A 26,239-nucleotide genomic window follows, 5' to 3' on the forward strand; every position below is an offset into this window, starting at 1 on the left:
ATTCTATTTTTACCTAAATAACAACGTTGAAACAATATTCTAACATCGGCTGATAAATTGTCAAGTACTTACCTTCCCAAAGAGCCATGGACCTCCGACCGAGAGGCAAGAAGGACGACCAAAACGTTGTTGATTCCCAAGATAACGATAACGCTACAGCTAGCAAGATTAGCATTAGCCCTCATAACTCAGACGACAGTTCCAGACTGTTGCTCTCAGCAGCCTCTTGCGAGCCTGCCGACATGCTGGCTACTCTCCTCCGGGAAATTCAGGATGGTAACAGAGGTCTTTCTCTGAAAATCGATAAGAAATCGGCTGAACTCCATTCTTCCATTGACGACCTGAAATCCTCCATGAATGATCTCCTTTTGAGAACGACTGAGGCAGAGCTGCGCATTAGCACAGTTGAAGATACCATCGCTAGACATGACCAGGTCTTGACACAACTGCAAAAGGACAATGCCTACCTCAAAAACAAAGTAGATCAGATGGAGAACCAGAGTAGACGTAGTAATATCCGTGTGGTGGGATTGAAAGAGGACAGCGAGGGCCGTGACCCGGTCCGTTTCTTCACTCAATGGATCCCGGAGGTCCTAGGCATAACCAACTTCACCAAGCCGCTGGAAATCGAACGCGCCCACAGAACATCAGCGCCGAAACCCCGGCCAGATGAGCCCCCACGAGCCGTCCTGATCAGGTTCCTCCGTTTCCAAGACAGAGAGAAGATACTGCAACTCGCAAGAGCCAAAGGGGACATCGCCATCGATGGGAAGAGGGTCAGCCTTTTCCCGGATATGAGCGCGGACCTCGCCAGACGCCGCAAGCAGTTCAGACCTGCCGCCAAAGCACTGAAGGAGAAGAACATCACCGGCTACCTCATCCACCCTGCGCGGATGAAAGTTCAGTACAAAGGCCGAAGCCATCTCTTCAACACACCGGGAGAAGTGCACACTTTTCTCAAAGAACTGAGCAACGTCTGAGTCTGAGCCAGGACGGTCTCTCTGGGGGATAAAATGCAGTTTGTTTGTTTTCTCTTATCCGGATTGAACTGCTGGTATCTCCCGGTCACTTTAATTGATTTGTACATTTTCAACTAACCGTATCTTCCCGGGGTGAGTTCTATTACATTTACAGGAGAGTATATTTTGGTTTAGTCCATATCTACTGGGCGAAGCAATAAGTGGGTTTAGGCCCACTGCTTTCCCCCTCATTTATGTTAATCTTTCGAAAAGAGACTCAAGCATCCCTTACCGTGGGCAGTAAATATTCAGCCATAAATATCTATTCACAACGTTTGTTTTCAATTTAGAGAGCTCGCAGGTTTTAGTTTATGCCAAGGTTTAGCTAGTAAGAGCAAGATGGAAAGCGAGGAGCAACGTATCCCTACAAGTGTATTCATGTTTGATTGTTGGGACTGTTGTTCTAGTCTGACAATCGGGGTGGGTGGGATTTTTATTTTTTTTTTCTTCCTTTTTTCTATGTTTATTGTTTCCTTCCTAAAGAGACACATAGGTCACTTTTGTGCTCTAACCAAAGTTGAAACATTTCTTAATTATCTGCATATGATAGATTTCTATTCAGTTACATATTTGAAACCCAACCTATGCTTAATCCACTAAAATATGTCACATTCAACGTAAAAGGTCTTAACAGCCCGATTAAAAGGAAAATAGTCTATACATACCTTAAGAAATTAAAGGCTGACATTGTGTTTTTACAAGAAACACATCTTACAGCCAGTGAACACAAGAAATTGAAGAGGGAATGGGTAGGACAAGTTTTTGCATCCTCTTTTAACTCCAAAGCAAGAGGAACTGCAATTTTGATAAGTAGACACATCCCCTTCTGCGTCAACAACACCATCTCTGATCCCTCTGGCAGGTTTGTTTTGGTGCAGGGGCATATGTTTTCAGAGTCTTGGACCCTATTGAATATTTATGCTCCTAACTTCGATGACCATATGTTTATTCAGAATGTCTTCCTTCAGGTTGCTCAAGCACCACCAGGATGGCTACTGGTTGGAGGAGATTTTAATTTTTGCTTAGATACAGTTCTTGATAGGTCTTCTGATAAACCCTCACTTCTTACCAAAGCCGGCAAGCTCACCATGTCATTCATGAAAGATCTCAATTTACTAGACATCTGGAGACAGTTGCACCCACAGGATAGGGACTACTCTTTTTATTCACACCCACACAAGACACACACACGCATAGATAACTTTTTACTTTCGACACAACTGTTTCATAGAGTGTTAGATGTCGAGTATCTCCCCAGATTGCTTAGTGACCATTCTCCTCTGGTATTATCAATCTCCATTCCTACCAAGGTAAATGGAGCATATAGATGGAGACTAAATTCTACACTTCTAAAGCAACCTGAATTTTGTGCATTCATCAAAGAGCAGATCAATATTTTTACTTTGACAAACAAACCCTCTGCTCCTGACAGCTTCATTCTTTGGGACACATTGAAGGCCTACCTGAGGGGACAGATTATTTCCTATACTAAAGGGCTGAAGAAAAAACACGGTGCGGAACTGAGTGCTCTTGAATCTGAAATCTCCGAGCTAGAGAAAACCTACCAAAGAGGCCCGACTAAAGATCTATACAGGCTTTTGGTAAATAAAAAACTTAAATATAATATTCTGAACACATATCAAGCTGAGAGGGCCATCACTAAATCAAAACAGCGTTATTATGAGCTTGGAGAGAAAGCTCACAAAGTATTGGCATGGCAACTGAAAGCAGAGGAAAGTAAGAGGACAATTAATGCCATAGAAACTCTCACTAAAGAGATATCTTTCGACCCTACTGAAATTAATAATACTTTTAAGAAATACTATGAAGACCTCTACACTTCCCAATCAAGCGATGATCTATCAGAGATAGACTCCTTTCTCTCCTCTCTCAACCTCCCATGCCTGTCAGGGGAAGACAGCGAGCGCCTGAGTGAACACTTCTCAGTCCCTGAATTGTTGGAGGCCATTAAATCCTTACCTTCTAATAAATCTCCTGGGGAGGATGGCTTCCCTCCAGAGTTCTATAAAGAATTTAGGGAGCTGTTGGTCCCCTACCTTATGGAGGTACTTAAAAAAGCCAGAGAAGACAACTGCTTTCCAGAGTCCTTCTCTCAAGCAGTGATTACTGTAATCCACAAGAAAGGGAAAAACCCGCTAAAGTGCGCCTCCTATAGACCAATCTCTCTCCTTAACACAGATTGTAAACTGGTCACCAAGATGCTATCTAAGAGACTGGAGTCATGTCTTCCCCTGTTGGTCAACCCAGATCAGACTGGCTTCATAATTAATAGATTGTCCTCCAATAATCTCAGAAGGTTCTTTGATATAATTCACCTTGCTAACAAAAACAAAATACCTGGTGTCGCAGTCTCCCTCGACGCTGAAAAGGCCTTTGATAGGGTTGAATGGCCATACCTCTTTCGCGTCTTGGAAAAGTTCGGTTTAGGTACCGTGTTTGTAAATTTGATAAAATCACTCTACAAATCTCCTAAAGCTAGGATTGCTACCAATGGGATTACTTCCTCCTCTTTCCCTCTTTATAGGGGGAACAGACAAGGTTGCCCAATTAGCCCCCACCTCTTTGCCCTCGCCATCGAACCGTTGGCTGAGGCTATTAGAACGTGCCCTGACATACATGGCTTTGAGGTGGGCCCCCATACCCATAAACTATCACTCTTTGCGGACGACCCTATCTTATTCCTAACAAACCCAGAACACTCCCTCTCTCACTTGCAGATCCTACTACAGTGTTATAGTTCTTTCTCTGGATATAAGGTCAATCTTGATAAAAGCAAAATCTTACCGTTGTCTGTCTCTGACCATCATACCATCAAGCACAAGTTTCCTTTTAGATGGTCGCCTATGGGCTTCACATATTTGGGCATAATGGTGGATGGTAATCTGAACAACCTCTATAAACTCAATCTGGCCAGTTTGTTGCAAAAGGTGGAGGTTGACTTTTGTAAATGGATGGACTTACCTCTCACTCTACTGGGTAGAATCAATGTAATTAAAATGAATGTCCTGCCCGGGTTTCTATATCTGTTTCAATCTCTCCCTATCCCTGTTCCCGCAGCATTTTTTTCCTCTCTCGACAAGCTGACCAGACGGTTTATCTGGCACGGCAAAACCCCTAGGGTTGGCCTGGATAAACTGACCCTTGATTACAGTCAAGGGGCTTAAACCTCCCCAATTTTAGAATGTACTACTGGGCTGCACAGTCTAGGTTTCTGGCTCAGAGGTTTGACAATGGTCCCTCTCCTCATGGTTGAACATTGAAAAGCTTGAGGTAAATGATGACACTGGGGCAGATTTGTTTTACAAATGGGACAGAAAATCTATAAAAACCATCACAGACAACCCTTTAATCATACATTCTGTCCTGGCATGATGCAAACTGCATGAGCTGTTCGGACGAGGGGGATTCCTTTCCCCTAAAACCCCTTTATGGAACAATAGATTGATCCCTATGTTTTTCCAGAATAGTAACTTTAGACCATGGTCTGATAAGGGGATCGCTCTTCTGGAACATTGTTACGAGGAGGGAGTTCTTATGTCTTTTGATCAGCTGAAACAGAAATACCACTTGCCTAACAGGAACTTCTTTAGCTACCTAAAACTATGAAACTTTATTAGGGTGACTCTCAAGGGACAATGGAACCTACCTAAGATGTCACCTATTGAACAACTCTGCCACGCAGACCAACCACTGTTCAAGACCATTTCCCGTGTTTACAATGCTCTTATGTCAGGACTAACACTGCCTGGGCTAGATAAACCCCGACTTAGATGGGAGAGAGATCTGGGTATTGATCTTGATGAGGATCTATGGAGTGACCTGTGCAGGGATGGGGTTACATCCACATTGAACTCCAGATACAGACTGATCCAGTTTAATTTTCTCCGTCAGCTCTATATCACCCCATCTAGACTGCACAGGTTCAACCCAGATATCTCCTCCCTATGTTTTAGATGTGGCTCAGATGAAGGAACATTCCTCCATTCCACTTGGCAGTGTTCAAAACTACACGGTTTCTGGCAGGGGGTATGCGATACCATATACTCAATTCACGGGGTTGCATTCCCTTTAGACCCGGAGGTCTGTCTACTGGGTAACTTTACTAACATCAATCTTAGGCAAAGCCATACTATAAAGCTAACAGAAATATTGCTAGCGATTGCCAAGAAATGTATTGCCTTGAAATGGAAATTGGATTCCTCCCTGCCAGTTGCAATGTGGCTTTCGGAAGTTAATAGTTTTATCCCTTTGGAGAAAATCACTTACTGCTTGAGGAATAAGTTAAAGACATTTACAGAATTTGGCAACCTTTTATTGACTATATGGAGAATCTCCCCACCATATCTCATTGATTGAATCTATATATAATCCTCACATAATGTTTCACACGTAATGTATATTATGTAGCCTACGGCAGGTGATCCAATGTCTCGTTATTTAAAAAAAATATTTTTAAAAATATTTTATTTTTTATTTTTATTATTGTATGTTTGTTTATATAACTATAATTATAATTTATTTTTGTTACGTTTGTCTGTTACTGTCACTTTGTCCTATCGTCGTCTAATATCTTTTCACTTTTGTTTTGAATGTTCTTAATTGGAAAATGCAAAAATAAAATATTTAAAAAATATATTTTTAAAAAATGACATTGGAGGCAGCTTATTTACATTTACATTTAAGTCATTTAGCAGACGCTCTTATCCAGAGCGACTTACAAATTGGTGCATACACCTTAAGACATCCAGTGGAACAGCCACTTTACAATAGTGCATCTAAATCTTTTAGGGGGGTGAGAAGGATTACTTACCCTATCCTAGGTATTCCTTGAAGAGGTGGGGTTTCAGGTGTCTCCGGAAGGTGGTGATTGACTCCGCTGTCCTGGCGTCGTGAGGGAGTTTGTTCCACCATTGGGGGCCAGAGCAGCGAACAGTTTTGACTGGGCTGAGCGGGAACTGTACTTCCTCAGTGGTAGGGAGGCGAGCAGGCCAGAGGTGGATGAACGCAGTGCCCTTGTTTGGGTGTAGGGCCTGATCAGAGCCTGGAGGTACTGAGGTGCCGTTCCCCTCACAGCTCCGTAGGCAAGCACCATGGTCTTGTAGCGGATGCGAGCTTCAACTGGAAGCCAGTGGAGAGAGCGGAGGAGCGGGGTGACGTGAGAGAACTTGGGAAGGTTGAACAGCTTATGGTAGAGAAATTAACAATACATTCTCTGACAACAGCTCTAGTGGACATTCCTGCAGTCAGCATGCCAATTGCACGTTCCCTCAAATTTTGAGACATCTGTGGCATTGTGTTGTGTGACAAAACTGCAGATTTTAGAGTGGCCTTTTATTGTACCCATCACAAGGTGCACTTGTGTAATGATCATGCTGTTTATTCAGCTTCTTGATATGCCACACCTGTCAGGTGGATGGATTATCTTGGCAAAGGAGAGATGCTCACTAACAGGGATGTAAAACAACATTTGAGAGAAATAGGCTGTTTATGCTTATGGAATATTTCTAGGATCTTCTATTTTATGAGACATGGGCCCAAAACTATATGTTGCGTTTATATTTTTATTCATTATAATTACAACACCAATCAAGGTGGCTGTTTGTTGAGTCTAGGGCTTTGTATAATAACCCTCTCAGACATCAATCTATCAACTGAAAGGTCAAGCTAATTTTGGACATTTGAGTGCAAGTGATGAGTCATCAGAAGTCCATACGTTACACCACCGATAAATGAGTGTGATGGATGTGACATTTCCATGGCAGGGGGCCTCAGCATAGTCAAGGTATCAAAGCTAGCAGTCCTCTGTGTACTAATCCTCCCGCCACTCTCTCCCTCCACAGTCAGACACAGAGTTCTGGGACAAGATGCAAGCAGAGTGGGAGGAGCTAGCACGACGGAACTGGCTAACGGAGAACGAGCAGGCGCAGATCCCCTCCAGTGTGTCGCCTCACGAGAAGGTTACAGTTCTCACCTTTTAACTCTGTTATCATCTGTCCATATGCCCTGTTGAGATGCTTATCATTTATTTCCTTCATATTTTTATTTAACTAGGCAAGTCAGTTAAGATTCTTATTTACAATAACGGCCTACCCCGGACGATGCTGGGCCAATTGTGCGCCGCCCTATGGGACTCCCAATCACAGCCAGATGTGATGCAGTCTGGATTCAAACCAGGGAACCTCTTGCACTGAGATGCAGTGCTTTAGACCAATGTGCCACTCGGGAGACTCATGTGAACATGTTCTACTTAAACAAGGGGAAATAAAGCCTATGAACTCGATGATCTAGAGATGATCATGTGCTGCACATACACTACAGTATCTACTGATTTAACCCGATTGGGGTCAATAGCTAACCCAGATGGTTTCAAACTTGGCACTCATAAGCATATGCTTACTTTAGTGCAATGGGAGCATTGATATACTTGAGCTACTGTACATAATCAGACTTTTTGATTGATCCCAATGCTACGAGTTCTAAGAGGACTAGTCGTTTCAAAACTCATGTTCAGAACTCGCCAACAACACACCAGGGTAATTTCAGTCTGAAGATGCAAAGTTTAACATTTAACGAGACAGCTAACCCTCAGGACTTTTGCCCAGGTTTGATGTTCAGCAGAAAGCTAGAAAAGATAAATTGATGCTGATAGTATGCTTAAATATTCCACCCTAGAGGACGGTTGCTCAGCGCGGCCATTTATTTGAAAACAGAGAGATTACATTGGTGATGCTCCATTAACTTTTTTTTTTCTCCAACTTTTTTAAAATTGGTGACAGGGTTACTACTTCCACATGGACAACCCCTACAAGGACTGGCCCAACGCGTTTGAGGAGGGTCTTCGAAAGTCCAAAGAGGGAGACCTGCCCAACGCTGTGCTGCTACTGGAGGGGGCCATCTTGCAGGACCCCCAGGACTCAGAGGTGACTAGGCACAGGGGGCTGATGAGATGCAGGCACCGTAAACACACACTTTCCCAGCATGACTTTCCCACAGTACCATAATGTACCAGCACCAACTGCCAATCAGCCTGTTCAGACAACACCATACTCTGATGGAAAAAAAAAAAAGAAGAACTTCACAAATCATGCGTGTGGTGGATATTCACTGAGCGCTAAGTGGCCCACGCTGATTGCTAGTGGAGGACTGGGAAGTTATACCATTAATAGAGCTGTTTACTGCATCAAAACTACCCAGTCTTCATCTCCCAATGAGAATTTTCAATTTGCCCAAAGTGTTGAGAAATAGCAATTTTCTCCGTTTTTTTTTTCTCCTGCTAATTTCATCTCAATCGTAACAGAGGCGACATCTTACATCCCCAGAGAGCATTAATAGAATCGGAACTCGGGAATCCTGTAAAATATACTGTTCATAACTGTGCCGGTTATTCCAAGGAAAGGATTATCCCACAGTGTATGGAACTAATATGATTCTAAAATTCCTCCCAGCGTGTTTTGTAGCTTATCTCTGCTGCAGAGACCTCTAGATAGTTTGTAGATAATTTCCTCAAGACTTGATTTATAGCGTTGTGCTACAACATTGAGTATCAATGTCATTTCACAAAATAAACCAGCACGCAGATTGAAGTACATAGATCATATTTGTTGACTTTAAACAGACATGACAAACTAGACAAAACATCTAGTCGTTTTGGATTGCAGATTCAGCTAGAACTCGTAGATGTCTAAATGCACATTTACTCGGAGAGTATGGAGATTCAAAGTTGGGTTCCCCAGCTAAGAGGAGTCCAATAGCTACCATCTACAATGCTGAACCATGACTTTCTAGTTCGTCCCAAACATGATTCATCGAGCAATAACTAAGCATGACTCATCAGATACACTTAATGAATTTGGTTGGTTGCCAATGACTGAGAAATCGTGACCTCAATTATCATTCGATGTCTCAAGTGATCCGTTGCCAAAGTGACATGTACCCTGAAACATTATCTCATTAATTTCTATTGGCTCTTTAGAACGATACAATACAAGAATGACTAATCTGAATAGGAACTCCCAATACCTGAGGGAAGGGGAGGCTCAACAATCCTAAATGAACTTGGATGGCAGAGCACTGTCAGAAGACAAAAACCTCAAAGCGAATCACCTTGCAATGTTCATAGCAGCCGTTGTATTTTGACGTGCCCTAAGTTCACTTCACACAAACCTCAGACAAAAGTTTGTATTGCAGAGATTTTTGAGATGCATGATACTTCCTGCCTGTTCAGTTTTTTTTTTTTTACCAACGGCAGAATCAATCTATTTACCTGCTGTGTGAGTGGTACTGAGAGCACTGACTGACAGTGAGCCATCCTATTTTTCAGAGAGAGCTGAGCTCTGCATCTAGACCACACCATCTCTCCTAACAAAGTCTCTCCTTAGAGAGGGTAGTAAAGCCGAGGTGAAGACCCAGGTGATGACCCTGTTGTTCAATGCTCCCCGTTATCTCCCCAGGCTTGGCAAGTGTTGGGGACCACCCAGGCCGAGAACGAAAACGAACAGGCAGCTATCGTCTCCCTCCAGAGGTAAGGAGGAGTTATTGCCCAATGTGGTCCCATAGGCTCCACCACGAATACAGCAATACAATGCATGCATGTCACTTCTCTTTAGATTCCAACATTTATCAGGTCCTTCAGACATCTTGAAATATTTATTTTTCATGCTTTGTCTACAGCTATTAAAGATGTGTATTTTTATTTATAAGAGATCCCCATTAGCTGCTGCCAAGGCTATGTATAATACCACCATACAACAATATTACAATATATGTGTGTGTAGAGTGTGTGTGTGCTAGCGTTTGTGTTCGTATGCATGTGTCTGTACCTGTGTGTGTCTCTTCACAGTCCCAGCTGTTCCATAAGGTGTATTTTTGTCTGTTTTTTAAATCTGGTCCTACTGCTTGCATCAGTTACCTGATGAGAGTTCCATGTAGCACGCGCTCCAGCAGGTGTATCTCACTGATCATCCCTAAAGCCAACACCTCATTTGGCCGCCTTTCGTTCCAGTACTCTGCTGCCTGTGACTGGAACGAACTGCAAAAATCGCTGAAGTTGGAGACTTTTATCTCCCTCACCAACTTCAAACATCAGCTATCTGAGCAGCTAACCGATCGCTGCAGCTGTACATAGTCTATTGGTAAATAGCCCACCCATTTTCACCTACCTCATTCCCATACTGTTTTTATACTGTTTTTATTTATTTACTTTTCTGCTCTTTTGCACACCAATATCTCTACCTGTACATGACCATCTGATAATTTATCACTCCAGTGTTAATCTGCAAAATTGTAATTATTCGCCTACCTCCTCATGCCTTTTGCACACATTGTATATAGACTGCCCATTTTTTTTCTACTGTGTTATTGACTTGTTAATTGTTTACTCCATGTGTTGTCTGTTCACACTGCTATGATTTATCTTGGCCAGGTCGCAGTTGCAAATGAGAACTTGTTCTCAACTAGCCTACCTGGTTAAATAAAGGTGTTCTCAACTAGCCTACATGGTTAAATAAAGGTGAAATAAAAAAATAAATAAAATAAAAATGTAGTCATGGCTCTATATAGTACTGTGCTCCTCCCATAGTCCGTTCTGGACTTGGGGACTGTGAAGAGACCTCTGGTGTCATGTCTTGTGGGGTATGCATGGGTTTCGGAGTTGTGTGCTAGTAGTTTAAAGGGGTTTTACACTTCTTAATTGTTGCCCTAAACAAATCAAATCAAATTGTATTTGCCACATGCGCCGAATACAACAGGTGTAGACATTACAGTGAAATGCTTAGTTAAAGGCCCTTAACCAACAATGTAGTTTTAAGATTTAAAAAAAAAGTTTTTAAAAAAGTTTTTAAAGTAACAAAAAATGTATGTGCAGCAGTAAAATAACAATAGCGAGGCTATATACAGGAGGTACCGGTACAGAGTCTATGTGCGGGAGCACCGGTTAGTCGAGGTAATTGAGGTAATATGTACATGTAGGTAGAGTTATTAAAGTGACTATGCATAGATAATAAACAGAGAGTAGCAGCAGCGTACATGAGGGGGGACAATGCAAATAGTCTAGGAAGCCATTTGATTACATGTTCAGGAGTCTTATGGATTGGGGGTAGAAGCTGTTTAGAAGCCTCTTGGACCTAGACTTGGCGCTCCGGTACTGCTTGCCGTGTGGTAGCAGAGAGAACAGTCTATGACTAGAGTCTGACAATTTTAGGGCCTTCCTCTGACACCGCTTGGTATAGAGGTCCTGGATGGCAGGAAGCTTGGCCCCAGTGATGTACTGGGCCGTACGCACTACCCTCTGTAGTGCCTTGCGGTCGGAGGCCGAGCAGGTGCCATACCAGGCAGTGATGCAACCAATCAGGATGCTCACGATGGTGCAGCTGTAGAATTTTTTAAGCATCCAAGGACCCATACCAAATCTTTTTAGTCTCCTGAGGGGGAATAGGTTTTGTCGTGCCCTCTTCACAACTGTCTTGGTGTGCTTGGACCATGTTAGTTTGTTGGTGATGTGGACACCAAGGAACTTGAAGCTCTCAACCTGCTCCACTACAGCCCTGTCAATGAGAATGGGGATGTGCACAGTACTCCTTTTCCTGTAGTCCACAATCATCTCCTTTGTCTTTATCACAATGAGGGAGAGGTTGTTGTCCTGGGACCACAAGGCCAGGTCTCTGACCTCCTCCCTATAGGCTGTCTCGTCGTTGACGGTGATCAGGCCTACCGTGTCATTGGCAAACTTAATGATGGTGTTAGAGTCGTGCCTGGCCATGCAGTCATGAGTGAACAGCGAGTACAGGAGGGGTCTGAGCATGCGAGGAGGCCCTAGTGTTGAGGATGAGCGTGGCAGATGTGTTGTTACCTACCCTTACCACCTGGGGACGGACTATCAGGAAGTCCAGGATCCAGTTGCAGAGGGAGGTGTTTAGTCCCAGGGTACTTAGCTTAGTGATGAGCTTTGGGGGCACTGTGGTGTTGAACACTGAGCTGTAGTCAATGAATAGCATTCTCACATACAGTTGAAGTCAGAAGTTTACATACACCTTAGCCAAATACATTTAAACTGTTTTTCACAATTCCTGACATTTAATTCTAGTAAAAAATTCCCTGTGTTAGGTCAGTTACGATCACCACTTTATTTTAAGAATGTGAAATGTCAGAATAATAGTAGAGAGAATGATTTATTTCAGCTTTTAATTATTTAATCACATTCCCAGTGGGTCAGAAGTTTACATACACTCAAATAGTATTTGGTAGCATTGCCTTTAAATTGCTTAACTTGGGTCAAACGCTTAGGGTAGCCTTCCACAAGCTTCCCACAATAAGTTGAGTGAATTTTTGCACATTCCTCCTGACAGAGCTGGTGTAACTGAGTCAGGTGTGTAGGCCTCCTTGCTCGCACAAACTTTTTCAGTTCTGCCCACACATTTTCTATAGGATGGAGGTCAGGGCTTTGTGATGGCCACTCCAATACCTTGACATTTTGCCACAACTTTGGAAGTATGCTGGAATCATTGTCCATTTGGAAGACCCATTTGCGACCAAGCTTTAACATCCTGACTGATGTCTTAAGATGTTGCTTCAATATATCCACATCATTTTCCTTCCTCCTTGCTCACCAGTTCCTTTTGCATTAAAGCACCCACACAACATGATGCTGCCACCCCCGTGCTTCACGGTTGGGATGGTGTTCTTCGGCTTGCAAGCCTCCCCCTTTTTCCTCCAAACATAACGATGGTTATTATGGTCAAACAGTTCTATTTTTGTTTCATCAGACCAGAGGACATTTCTCCAAAAAGTAGAATCTTTGTCCCCATGTGCAGTTGCAAACTGTAGTCTTGCTTTTTATGGTGGTTTTGGAGCAGTGGCTTCTTCCTTGCTGAGTGACCTTTCAGGTTATGTCGATATAGGACTCGTTTTACTGTGGATATAGATATTTTTTTTCCTCCAGCATCGTCACAAGATCCTTTGCTGTTGTTCTGGGATTGATTTGCACTTTTCACATCAAAGTACGTTCATCTCTAAGAGTCCGAACACATCTCCTTCCTGAGCGGTATGACAGCTGCGTGGTCCCATGGTGAACGTGGTACCTTCAGGGGTTTGGAAATTGCTCTCAAGGATGAACCAGACTTGTGTGAGGTCTTGGCTGATTTCTTTTGATTTTCCCATGATCTCAAGCAAAGAGGCACTGAGTTTGAAGGTAGGCCTTGAAATACATCCACAGGTACACCTCCAATTGACTCAAATGATGTCAATTAGCCTATCAGAAACTTCTAAAGTCATTACATAATTTTCTGGAATTTTCCAAGCTGAGTCAATTTAGTGTATGTAAACATCTGACCTGCTGGAATTGTGATACAGTGAGTTATAGGTGAAATAATCTGTCTGCAAACAATTGTTGGAAAAATTACTTGTGTCATGCACAATGTAGATGTCCTAACTTGCGAAAACTATAGTTTGTTAACTTAGGGCTGAAATCCCGTTAACGGGATGATATGACAACAGCCAGTGAAGGACGCCAAATTCAAAACAACAGGACGTCGACCCGGCCCAGAAGCAGGAGCTCATGGAGCTCGGTGATCGGGTACATGGCGGTGTTCTCCGAGAAGCCGGGCTTCACGACCCTCATTGAACACCACGTCCGTACCTGGCCCGGGAAACAGTACGAAAGAGGCCATATCAGATTCCGGAGGCCCGAATAAAGGCCGGGAAACAGGAAGTGGAGGCTATGCTGAGGATGGGGGTTATTGAAGAGTCCCACAGTGCATGGTGCAGCCCCATCGTGTTGGTGCCCAAACTGGATGGTAGCCTCCGCTTCTGTAATTTCCGGGGTGTGAAATACATAAGCTTGTTCGACACTTGTTCGACGCCCATGCCGAGAGCGGACGAGCTCATCGACCGATTGGGAAAGGCCCGGTACATCAGCACCCTTGACCTGACCAAAGGATATTGGCAGCCTCCTCCCGGGAGAAGACGGCGTTTGACACCAGACGGATTGTATCAGTACCAGGTGTTCCTGTTCGGCCTCCACGGAGACCCCCCACATTCCAGTGACTGATGAACAGAGTGCTTCGACCCCACCAGCAGTACGCAGCAGCATATCTGGATGATATCATCATCCACAGTCAAGGTTGGGAAGAGCACCTGACGCACCTCCAGGCGGTGCTGGATGCGCTCAGACAATTCGGGTTGACCGCGAACCCCAAGAAATGCAAACTGGGTACCAGGAGAGGAAGGTTCACATGGTACGTGACTGGCCCGTTCCATGCACCAAGACACAGGTCAAGTCATTCCTGGGACTGGCAGGATACTATAGCCGGTTTATCCCCAACTTTGCGGCTATAGCTTCCCCCCTCACCGATCTAACCAGTGCCCACCCCCCGAAATTAGTGAAATGGACAGACGAGACAGAAGCGGCGTTCAGCTGTCTGAAGGAAGCGCTGTGCTCCCATCCGCTTCTCATAACGCCCGATTTCCAGGTGCCGATGATGGTCCAGACGGATGCATGTGATACGGAACAAGGGGCCGTTCTGTCCCAGATACACTATGGGGAGGAGCACCCCATCATGTACATCAGCCGAAAGCTGATACCTAGAGAAAAAAAGTACTCTATTGTTGAGAAAGAATGTCAAGCGGTGAAGTGGGCACTAGACATTCTCAAGTATTACCTGTTAGGTACCCACTTCCCCCTGGTCACGGACCATGCTCCCCTAGTCTGGATGGCCAGGGGAAAGGACACAAACGATCGGGTCACCAGGTGGTTCTTGTCCCTTCAACGCTTCTCTTTTTCTGTTGTGTAGGTCAGGGGCGAAGCATGGAATGCCCTATCGAGAAGGGAGACTTATGTCGCACTGATGACAATCCCCTCCAGACAGAGCTACGGGTGGGGGGGTAGCATATGTGATCGTAGTTTGTCTATTTTATTATCGATTAATTGTACGTTGGCGAATAGGACCGATGGTAAAGGTAGATTACCCTCTCTGCGACGTATCCTTACAAGGCACCCGGATCTTCGTCCACAATTCGTTCGTCTCTTTCTGCTGAAAATGACGGGGGCCTTGTCGGGCATCTGAAGTAAATCCTTCCCGTCCGACTCGTTGAAGGAAAAAGTATTCCTCCAGTATGGGGTGAGTAATCGCTGTCCTGACATCTAGAAGCTCTTTTCGGTTATAAGACACAGTGGCAGAAACATGTACAAAATTAATTACAAATAAGTCGAAAAAACATGCACAATTGGTTACGGAATTTTAAAACGGCAGCCATCTCCTTCGGCACCATTTTATAATAGTGGTTGACCACTGTTCCAGTGGTTTTAAACTTCTTAATTGTTGCACTAATTGGGGTAAGTGTACATTTGTTTGCCATTTTGTTGTACCCATTGCCTGACATATGAAAGTCAACAACCATTTGTCTATTTTCGTTTGGGAATCCTTTGCCTTTTCCCATGGTGATGGACAGATCATAGACACACAGTACATTGACACTGCCACACAAAACCCAAACACATTCACATACACACTTTTTTACACTAATCACTTGCGGCTGCTAGTCTGTTCTTTATTTTACTCTTATTATTATCTATCCTGAGGCCTAGTCACTTTACCCTACCTTCATGTACATATCTACCTCAAATACCTTATTATTATCTATCCTGATACCTAGTCACTTTACCCTGCATTCATGTACATATCTACCTCAAATACCTTGTACCTGTCACGTTCTGTCCATCATTCGTATGTGTTTTCCTTGTTTTAGTGTTGGTCAGGACGTGAGCTGGGTGGGCATTCTATGTTGTGTATCTGGTTTGTCTATTTCTATGTTTGGCCTGATATGGTTCTCAATCAGAGACAGGTGTTAGTCATTGTCTCTGATTGGGAACCATATTTAGGTAGCCTGTTTTGTGTTGGGTTTTGTGGGTGATTGTTCCTGTCTCTGTGTTTGTACCAGATAGGACTGTTTAGGTTTTCACTTTTCTTGTTTTATATAGTCGGTTCATGTATAGTCGTCTTTATTAAAAACATGAATAACCACCACGCTGCATTTTGGTCCGCCTCTCTTTCACCAGAAGAAAACCCTTACAGTACCTCTGCACATTGATCTGGTACTGGTACTTCCTGTATATAGCTCCACAGTGATCTGGTACTGGTACTTCCTGTATATAGCTCCACAGTGATCTGGTACTGGTACTTCCTGTAAATAGCTCCACAATGATCTGGTACTGGTACTTCCTGTATATAGCTCTACAGTGATCTGGTACTGGTACTTCCTGTATATAGCTCCACAGTGATCTGGTACTGGTACTTCCTGTATATAGCTCCACAGTGATCTGGTACTGGTACTTCCTGTATATAGCTCCACAGTGATCTGGTACTGGTACTTCCTGTATATAGCTCCACAGTGATCTGGTACTGGTACTTCCTGTATATAGCTCCACAGTGATCTGGTACTGGTACTCCCTGTAAATAGCTCTATTCTTGTGTATTTTATTTTATTCCTTGTGTTACTATTTTATTTGTATTATTTTAAACTCTGCATCGCTGGAAAGGACTCATAAGCAAGCAAGTCTACACCAGTTGTATTTGGAGCATGTGACAAATGCAATTAGACTTTATTTGACAAAGAGATTTTACAATTGCATTACCTCATTTTTATACCCCAGTGAAACAGGAAGCAATGGAAAGCCACAATACAGTTCCTTAAAATTAGATAAATTTTAAAAAGTAGAATGTTAATGCAGATTTAATTTTGTTCATTTTTATTTATAAGAATATTCAGGGGTGGCAACAATTTATGCATATTTAAATATATATATATAAATATATATATATATTACTTGTTAAACAAAATCTTTCTAACCTACAATAGAACTGTTGATTTACAAAAAGTAAATCAACAGTTTTTGGGTTAATTAATTATTGGTGTTAAAACCAATGGTTTAAAACATAAGCTTTTAAACGATCTTCTCAGAATGACTGTAATCCCCTGAAATCCAGCACTTTGCTATTATTAATGCTACACTGCTTCTATTTTCCATTATGTGTTTTAGCTGACAGTTAATGTAGGCCCATTGTTGATGTGTATTCCTGTCTGGATTAGAGAACTCTGAGGAAAACATAACGGCAACAACAACTAAAGTAGTTGCAGATTTTTATCTTAAAACGATGAACGGAGCATTTGCACAGCATACCTATCGTATACAAACTTTATATAACAGCCAGTGACCCATGTAGCAAGTCTGACAGAAATGATTTGGGTTTTCCTGTCATTACAAGCTTTTAAGGAAGTTGAAGCATTGACTGTCAGTCTGTCATATCTCAGTGAAACATTATCTTGATGAAAGCTAAATCTGTTTTTGGCTCATCCCTGAGTGCTCTCTAATCCTTGTTGTTTGTCCAACATAGTGCTATTTTCCTCTGATGCAACAGCGACACTACGGTTAACTTTAAATGTGAACAGTAGTAACAGCAATTTCAAGTCTACGTTCCAAAGTAACTCCTGCAAACAAATGCTTTTGAAGACAATATATCTGGGGTGAGTGGTCATTGCCACCTGACCCCAGGCATCATTAGGTGCCTCCTGATGTTCCCTGTTCCAATTAGTGTCTGTCAAAACCTTTGAAGTACTAATTACCACCCTTAACCCACCCTTGGCCTCCTCTCTCTGTATCTCCAGGTGTCTCGAGCTCCACCCCAATAACCTCCAAGCCCTCATGGCCCTGGCGGTGAGCCTGACCAACACGGGCATGAGGCAGGATGCATGCGAGGCATTGCTGCGCTGGCTCCGTCACAACTCCAAGTACAAGCACCTGCTGAAGGGCAAGAGCCACCTGGCGGGCTCCCCGGGCTCCCAACGTAGGATGTCTCGTGTCTCAACTGTGGGCAGATATGAGAGGTAGACTATAATGACTGGATAGGACTAGCATAGATCCCATAGGTGTATGGACTGGATAGGACTAGCATAGATCCCATAGGTGTATGGACTGGATAGGACTAGTATAGATCCCATAGGTGTACGGACTGGATAGGACTAGCATAGATCCCATAGGTGTATGGACTGGATAGGACTAGTATAGATCCCATAGGTGTATGGACTGGATAGGACTAGCATAGATCCCATAGGTGTACGGACTGGATAGGACTAGCATAGATCCCATAGGTGTATGGACTGGATAGGACTAGTATAGATCCCATAGGTGTACGGACTGGATAGGACTAGCATAGATCCCATAGGTGTATGGACTGGATAGGACTAGCATAGATCCCATAGGTGTACGGACTGGATAGGACTAGCATAGATCCCATAGGTGTATGGACTGGATAGGACTAGCATAGATCCCATAGGTGTACGGACTGGATAGGACTAGCATAGATCCCATAGGTGTAAGTAAGTGCATTCTCATTTGTGGGACAACATTACAGGATGACTGTACAATGTGGAGAAAGAGAAGAGATACAGGCCAATCAGGAGTAGCATGACATCCTAGAGTAAGTGTCAGGCGCCTTCATTGGACAGCTCTAAATCTGACATTCCATTACTTTTTTTTAAGCAAATGGCTGGCACGATCTCTCTGTCCTTTACAGTCTTTTAGCCTGAGCACCGTGACAATATTACACAATGGCTCATTGATGCATATTTTATGCTATGGTGTGCTTTATGTTGCACACTCAGTTATGATATCTTTAGCCAGGCCGTTTTAGAAACTAATTTGTTTCAGTGTAATGACTATTGCCCCTGTCATCGACGAAAGGAAAAGTTATTTCAAGGTCTTTCATGCACAGCTGGTCTGGGTGTCATTTTATTGCCGATTAAGCAAGCTTGCTCTCACGTATTCATCGTCAAACAACCGCAATTCAGGGGTTCTCCTTCCTTTTTACTTTAAAGGTAGTGCTTGTAGGTGTCACATGAGGAGAAAATAACTTTATCAGTTAATAAATTATCCCCTTTATAGGAAAGGCAGGATTTTATAATGTTGTATGTTTTTCCCTCAACACCACATTCTATCAATTTGTTTTGCAGGTCCTCATGACAAATTGAGTCAAAAGCTTTTTTGAAATCAACAAAGCATGAGAAGACTTTGTTTTGGTTTGTTTGCTTGTCAATTAGGGTATGCAGGGTGAAAACGTGATCTGTTGTACAGTCATTTGGTAAAATGGCAATTTGACATTTGTTCAGTACATTGTTTTCACTGCAGAAATGTACAAGTCTTGTAAGGGGTGCGTAACTGGTGGCAGGGAAGTCAGACGCAGGAGAGCAGAACTAGGTAATAGCTGGAGCAGTTTAATTGCAAAACCAATGGCATAAAGAAATAACAAACATGGGTACAAAACCCGAACCGCACCAGTAAACATGTGCACAAGCACTTACAACAAACAATTACACACAAAGACATGGGGGGAACAGAGGGTTAAACACACAACTATTAATGAGGGAAATTAAAACCAGGTGTGTTGGAAAACAAAACAAAACAAGTGGAAAATGAAAAGTGGATCGACGATGGCTAGAAGACCGGTGACGCCAACCGGTGATGCCGACCGGTGACGCTGACCGCCGCCCAAACAAAGAGAGGAACCGACTTCGGTAGAAGTCGTGACAAGTCTGCTGTTAATGATAATATATATATATATAAAAAAATATATGCCATTTAGCAGACGCTTTTATCCAAAGCGACTTACAGTCATGTGTGCATACATACATGTGTGCATACATGATTTCCCCAAGGTTGCTGTTGACGCATATCCCACAGTAGTTATTGTGGTCAAATTTGTCTCTACTTTTGTGGAATGTGGTGAGCAGTCCTTGGTTCCAAATATTGGGGAATATGCCAGAGCTGAGGAAGATGTTAAAGAGTTTAAGTATAGCCAATTGGAATGTGTGGTCTGTATATGTTATCATTTCATTTAAGATGCCATCAACCCCACAGCAATGGACATTAAACCGGTGGAAATCTGTCCTTTGGTCTTGAACATCATCGTCACTTCCTGTTGTACGCGGAACGAAGAAGAGCTTGGTTTTGTTTGTTTGGAAAGTTTGTTGGAAAGTTTGTTGTTTAGAAGTATATTGGTAAGTTCTTGGTAGCTACTTAGCTTCTTATGTTGGATACCGCGACACAGTTGGCATCAGTTGTTGGGACTGCTTGTATCTTCCCATTGATCCTGCCGACAAAGGACGGGTCTGAGGAGCTAATTGGTGTCACAGCTAGCCTAGCTGCTAGCTAGATGGACATCAAGCTAGCCTAGCTGATAGCTAGCTGGACATCAAGCTAGCGAGGTGTTCTTGAATGCAGCCCGCGACGAGGTTAGTCATTGTGGCTGGAACCGCAGATTGTCCCGGGTTTGTGGCTGTCTAGATCCCTGCTGTTTGTTGTTTTCAATTTTCCCCATGATCTGCCTTGTCTGGAACTGCGGGGAGTAACAGCCTAACCAACATTGCTACCACGACAAAGACCAAAGCTGGCGGGAGTACCGTTAAGAACAGTGGTTGCCAGTGGTGTCTCTCTATCACACGTGAAGGATCTTTTAAACAAACAAAAAGATACCTATAAGCAGTTGTTACAACAACAAGAAAATAGTTGAAAGTGCAGGTCCTCACCAGACATCACCAGCAACAACGTCGCTATGGGCACAAACCCACCGTCGCTGGACCAGACAGGACTGGCAAAAAGTGCTCTTCACTGACGAGTTGCGGTTTTGTCTCACCAGGGGTGATGGTCAGATTCGCGTTTATCTTCGAAGGAATGAGCTTTACACCGAGGCCTGTACTCTGGAACGGGATCGATTTGGAGGTGGAGGGTCTGTCATGGTCTCGGGTGGTGTGTTACAGCATCATCGGACTGAGCTTGTTGTCATTGCAGGCAATCTCAACACTGTGCGTTACAGGGAACAAATCCTCCCTCATGTAGTACCCTTCCTGCAGGCTCATCCTGACATGACCCTCCAGCATGACAATGCCACCAGCCATACTGCTCGTTCTGTGCATGATTTCCTGCAAGACAGGGATGTCAGTGGTCCGACATGGCCAGCGAACAGCCCGGATCTCAATCCCATTGAGAACGTCTGGGACCTGTTGGATCGGAGGGTGAGGGCTAGGGCCATTCCCCCCAGAAATGTCCGGGAACTTGTAGGTGCCTTGGTGGAAGAGTGGGGTAACATCTCACAGCAAGAACTGGCAAATCTGGTGCAGTCCATGATGAGGAGATGCACTGCAGAACTTAATGCAGCTGGTGGCCACACCAGATACTGACTGTTACTTTTGATTTTGACCCCCCTTTGTTTAGGGACACATTATTCCATTTCTGTTAGCCACATGTCTGTGAAACTTGTTCAGTTTATGTCTCAGTTGTTGAATCTTATGTTCATACAAATAGTTACACATGTTAAGTTGGCTGAAAATAAACGCAGTTGACAGTGAGAGGATGTTTCTTTTTTTCTGAGTTTATATCCGTACCCATTGGATGCAGTGATCACAATATAGTGGCTATATCTAGGAAAGCCAAAGTGCCAAAAGCTGGGCCTAAAATAGTGTATAAGAGATCATACAAAAGATTTTGCTGTGACTCTTATGTGGATGCTGTTAAAAATATTTGTTCGTCTGATGTGATTAATGAGGAGTATCCAGATGCTGCACTTGATGAATTTATGAAATTGCTTCTTCCAATTATTTATAAACATGCACCTGTTAAAACTTCTTATGGCTGCAATCTCGTTAACGGGAGCGATATGACAACAGCCAGTCAAAGTGCAGGGCGCCAATTTAAAAACATCAAAAATCTCATAATTAAAATTTCTCAAACATACATGTATCTCATACCATTTTAAAGCTATTAAATCTAATCTCGTTGTTAATTTAATTTAATCCGATTTCAAATATGCTTTACAGCAAAAGCACGACAAACGATTATGTTAGGACACCACATAGCCACAGAAAAACACAGCAGTTTTTCCAGCAAAAGATTTTCCAGCCAGTCACAAAAACCACACATAGAGATAAAATTAATCACTAACCTTTGATGATCTTCATCAGATGACACTCATAGGACTTCATGTTACACAATACATGTATGTTTTGTTTGATAAAGTTAATATTTATCAAAATATGAGTTTACATTGGCATCACTAGTTCCAAAAACATCCAGTGATTTTGCATAGCCACATCATTCAACAGAAATACTCATCATAGATGTAGATGATAATACAAGTTATACACATGGAATTATAGATATACCTCTCCTTAATGCAACCGCTGTGTCAGATTTTTTTTAAACTTTACGAAAAAAGAAACCCATGCAATAATCTGAGACGACGCTCAGAAGTAAAAATCACAATAGCCACAACGATGGTGTCAACATAAACAAGAAATTACATGATAAACATTCCCTTACCTTTAATGATCTACATCAGAAAGCACTCCAGGAATCCCAGGTCCACAATAAATGTTTGTTTTGTTCGATAACATCCGTTATTTATGTCCAAATACCTTCTTTTGTTAGCGTGTTTGGTATACATATCTAAACGCTCATTCTGGTCAGCGTTACATCGGACAAAAACAGAAATGGGCAGAAAGACAAATTCAACTCCACCTTTCACCGAATCAGATGGCTTATTTATCACAAAACCATTTGATGTTGCCAATTATTTTTATGATTATTTAATTGGCAATGTGGGCAAACTTAGGCAGGAAATGCCAACAACTAACAGTGAGCAATTATATTAATGTATAAAAAAAAACAAATAATGAAAGAAAAGGAGTGCAAGTTTGAATTTTGTAAAGTTAGCATGGGAGAAGTGGAAAACCCCTTAACAAAGAGTTGCAGTCTGTTTTGGAATGGGTGGCCAGTAATAAACTGGTCCTGAACATCTCTAAAACTAAGAGCATTGTATTTGGTACAAATCATTCATTAACCTCTCTTGGGTATGTGGGACGCTAGCGTCAGTGAGATAGCAGAGCGCCAAATTCAAATACAGAAATACTCATTATAAAAATTCAGAAAAAAACATATTTCACATAGGTTTAAAGATGAACTTCTTGTGAATCCAACCACGGTGTCAGATTTTAAAAAAAAAAGGTTTACGGCGAAAGCATACCGTACTATTATTTGAGAACATAGCTCAGCAGACAAATCATTACAAACAGTAACCAGCCAAGTAGAAGAGTTACACATGTCAGAAATAGAGAGAAAATTAATCCCTTACCTTTGATGATCTTCATATGGCTGCACTCAAAAGACATTCATTTACTCAATAAATGTTCCTTTTGTTCGATAAAGTCTCATTATATCCGAAAAAACCTCCGTTTTGCTCACACGTTTTATTCAGTAATCCACAGGCTCAAACGCAGTCAAAACAGGCAGACAAAAAAAACTAAATTGTATTAGTAAAGTTCATAGAAACATGTCAAACAATGTTTATATTCAATCCTCAGGTTGTTTTTAGCCTAAATAATCGATAATATTTCAACCGGACAATAACGTCATCAACATAAAAAGTAAACAAGAAAGGCACGCTCTCAGGATTGCTCATGAAAAAGCTCTGTGACACGGCAGGGTCCACACATTCAGACTGCTCTTACTCCTTCATTTTTCAGAATACAAGCCTGAAACCATTTATAAAGACTGTTGACATCTAGTGGAAGGCATAGGAACTGCAATTTGAGACCTAATTCAATGGATGTAATGGCATTGAATAGAAAACTACAAAACAAAACAAAAAACTACTTCCGGAATGGATTTTTCTTAGGTTTTTGCCTGCCAAATCAGTTCTGTTATACTCACATACACTATTTTAACAGTTTTGGAAACTTTAGAGTGTTTGCTATCCAAATATACCAGTTATATGCATATCATATCTTCTGGGCCCGAGTAGCAGGCAGTTTAATTTGCGAGGTCTATCCGTAATAAAGAGATGCTCTGCTTTTTTGACACCACACTCCAAAAAGCAAGTTCTGCAGGCTCTAGTTTAGTCTAATCTTGATTATTGTCCAGTCATGTGGTCCAGTGCTGCAAGAAAATACCTAGCTAAGCTGCAGCTAGCCCAGAACAGAGCGGCACGTTTTGCTCTTCATTGTAATCAGAGGGCTAATATTAAAACTATGCATGCCAGACTCTTTTGGCTCAGAGTTGAGGAGAGACTGACTGCATCACTTTTTCTTTTTATAAGACACATTATTGTGTTGAAAATCCCAAATTGTTTGCAGTCACGTTAAACACAGCTCTGACACACACATTTATCCCACCAGACATGCCACCAGGGGTCTTTTCATAGTCCCTAAATCCAGAACAAATTCAAGAAAACGTACAGTATTATATAGAGCCCTTATTGCATGGAACTTCCTTCCATCTCACATTGCTCCAATAAACAGCAAAACTGGTGTCAAAAACAGATAAAGCAACACCTCACGGCACAACGCCTCTCCCCTATTTAACCGAGATAATGTGTGTATGCATTGATATGTAGGCCAAGTGTGCCTTTTTTTAAATGTATGTAGTTCTGTCCTTGAGCTGTTCTTGCCTAATGATGTTCTGTATTATGCAATTCTGTATTATGTTTCATGTTTTGTGTTGGACCCCAGGAAGAGTAGCTTCTGCTTTTGCAACAGCTAATGGGGATCCTAATAAAATACCAAATACCAAATACCACAGGCTTTTTTGGGTTGGGGGGTTTGTATTTTGTCCTGTAGTTCATTCAATGTAATTGGAGAATCCAGAGTGTTCTGGTAGTCTTTAATAGTTGATTCTAAGTTTTGCTATTTGTTTGTTTTGTTATAGAGACAAAAAGATTGGAGAAGTGGTTATCCATACATTTTTTTTTGAGTTTTCCAATTTTCCCAGAAGTGGTTAGATTCATGGATTCTTCAATTACATTGAGCAGATTTATGACATGCTGTTCCTTCTTCTTCAGTAGTGTATTTCTGTATTGTTTTAGTGATTCACCATAGTGAAAGTGTATTGTTTTAGTGATTCACCATAGTGAAGGTGTATTGTTTTAGTGATTCACCATAGTGAAGGTGTATTGTTTTAGTGATTCACCATAGTGAAAGTGTATTGTTTTAGTGATTCACCATAGTGAAAGTGTATTGTTTTAGTGATTCACCATAGTGAAAGTGTATTGTTTTAGTGATTCACCATAGTGAAGGTGTATTGTTTTAGTGATTCACCATAGTGAAGGTGTATTGTTTTAGTGATTCACCATAGTGAAGGTGTATTGTTTTAGTGATTCACCATAGTGAAAGTGTATTGTTTTAGTGATTCACCATAGTGAAGGTGTATTGTTTTAGTGATTCACCATAGTGAAGGTGTATTGTTTTAGTGATTCACCATAGTGAAAGTGTATTGTTTTAGTGATTCACCATAGTGAAGGTGTATTGTTTTAGTGATTCACCATAGTGAAGGTGTATTGTTTTAGTGATTCACCATAGTGAAGGCGTATTGTTTTAGTGATTCTCCATAGTGAAGGCGTAGGCTCAGGTTTTTTCTGGGGGTTGGATATATACTTTTAAAAATTCTTAGAAGGGATTGAATTGGTTGTTGCCTATTTGTTGTTGCCACTATTTTCCTTCCATCTATACCATTTCTTCATATTATTCAGTTCCTTTGGCTTTGATGCCTCATGATTGAGCATAGCTCTGTTGAAGTGGAGTGTGATTTTGCTGCCCTCTGACAGTGGACTGACTGTGAACGCTTTGAGAGACTCTGGGTTTGAGGTCAGTGATAAAGTATACGACAGTACTACTGCCAAGAGATGAGCTATAGGTGTACCTACCGTAGGAGTTCCCTCAAACCTACCATTGACTATGTACATACCCAGGATGTAACAGAGCTATAGGTGTACCTACCGTAGGAGTTCCCTCAAACCTACCATTGACTATGTACATACCCAGGATGTAACAGAGCTATAGGTGTACCTACCGTAGGAGTTCCCTCAAACCTACCATTGACTATGTACATACCCAGGATGTAACAGAGCTATAGGTGTACCTACCGTAGGAGTTCCCTCAAACCTACCATTGACTATGTACATACCCAGGATGTAACAGAGCTATAGGTGTACCTACCGTAGGAGTTCCCTCAAACCTACCATTGACTATGTATATACCCAGGATGTAACAGAGCTATAGGTGTACCTACCGTAGGAGTTCCCTCAAACCTACCATTGACTATGTACATACCCAGGATGTAACAGAGCTATAGGTGTACCTACCATAGGAGTCCCCTCGAACCTACC

The 26,239-nt window shown here is 42.2% G+C and overlaps 1 protein-coding gene across 5 annotated transcripts in view; it reads left to right on the plus strand.

Annotated features, from left to right (window-relative positions):
* Nucleotides 1-26,239, plus strand: part of LOC118400693 (PEX5-related protein-like) — a 205,350-nt gene that overhangs the window by 162,042 nt on the left and 17,069 nt on the right. For all 5 annotated transcript variants that reach the window (XR_008075767.1, XM_052475362.1, XM_052475364.1 and 2 more), the window contains 4 exons: nucleotides 6,881-6,997; nucleotides 7,817-7,960; nucleotides 9,491-9,561; nucleotides 17,697-17,915. Coding sequence is in view for 4 of the 5 variants with exons in the window: in XM_052475362.1 (XP_052331322.1) it covers nucleotides 6,881-6,997; nucleotides 7,817-7,960; nucleotides 9,491-9,561; nucleotides 17,697-17,915 (551 nt within the window). In the remaining variant the exon portion in view is untranslated. The remainder of the gene's footprint in view (nucleotides 1-6,880; nucleotides 6,998-7,816; nucleotides 7,961-9,490; nucleotides 9,562-17,696; nucleotides 17,916-26,239) is intronic.

The sequence above is a fragment of the Oncorhynchus keta genome, chromosome 22 (assembly GCF_023373465.1).
Source record: "Oncorhynchus keta strain PuntledgeMale-10-30-2019 chromosome 22, Oket_V2, whole genome shotgun sequence".
Classification (NCBI taxonomy): domain Eukaryota; kingdom Metazoa; phylum Chordata; class Actinopteri; order Salmoniformes; family Salmonidae; genus Oncorhynchus; species Oncorhynchus keta.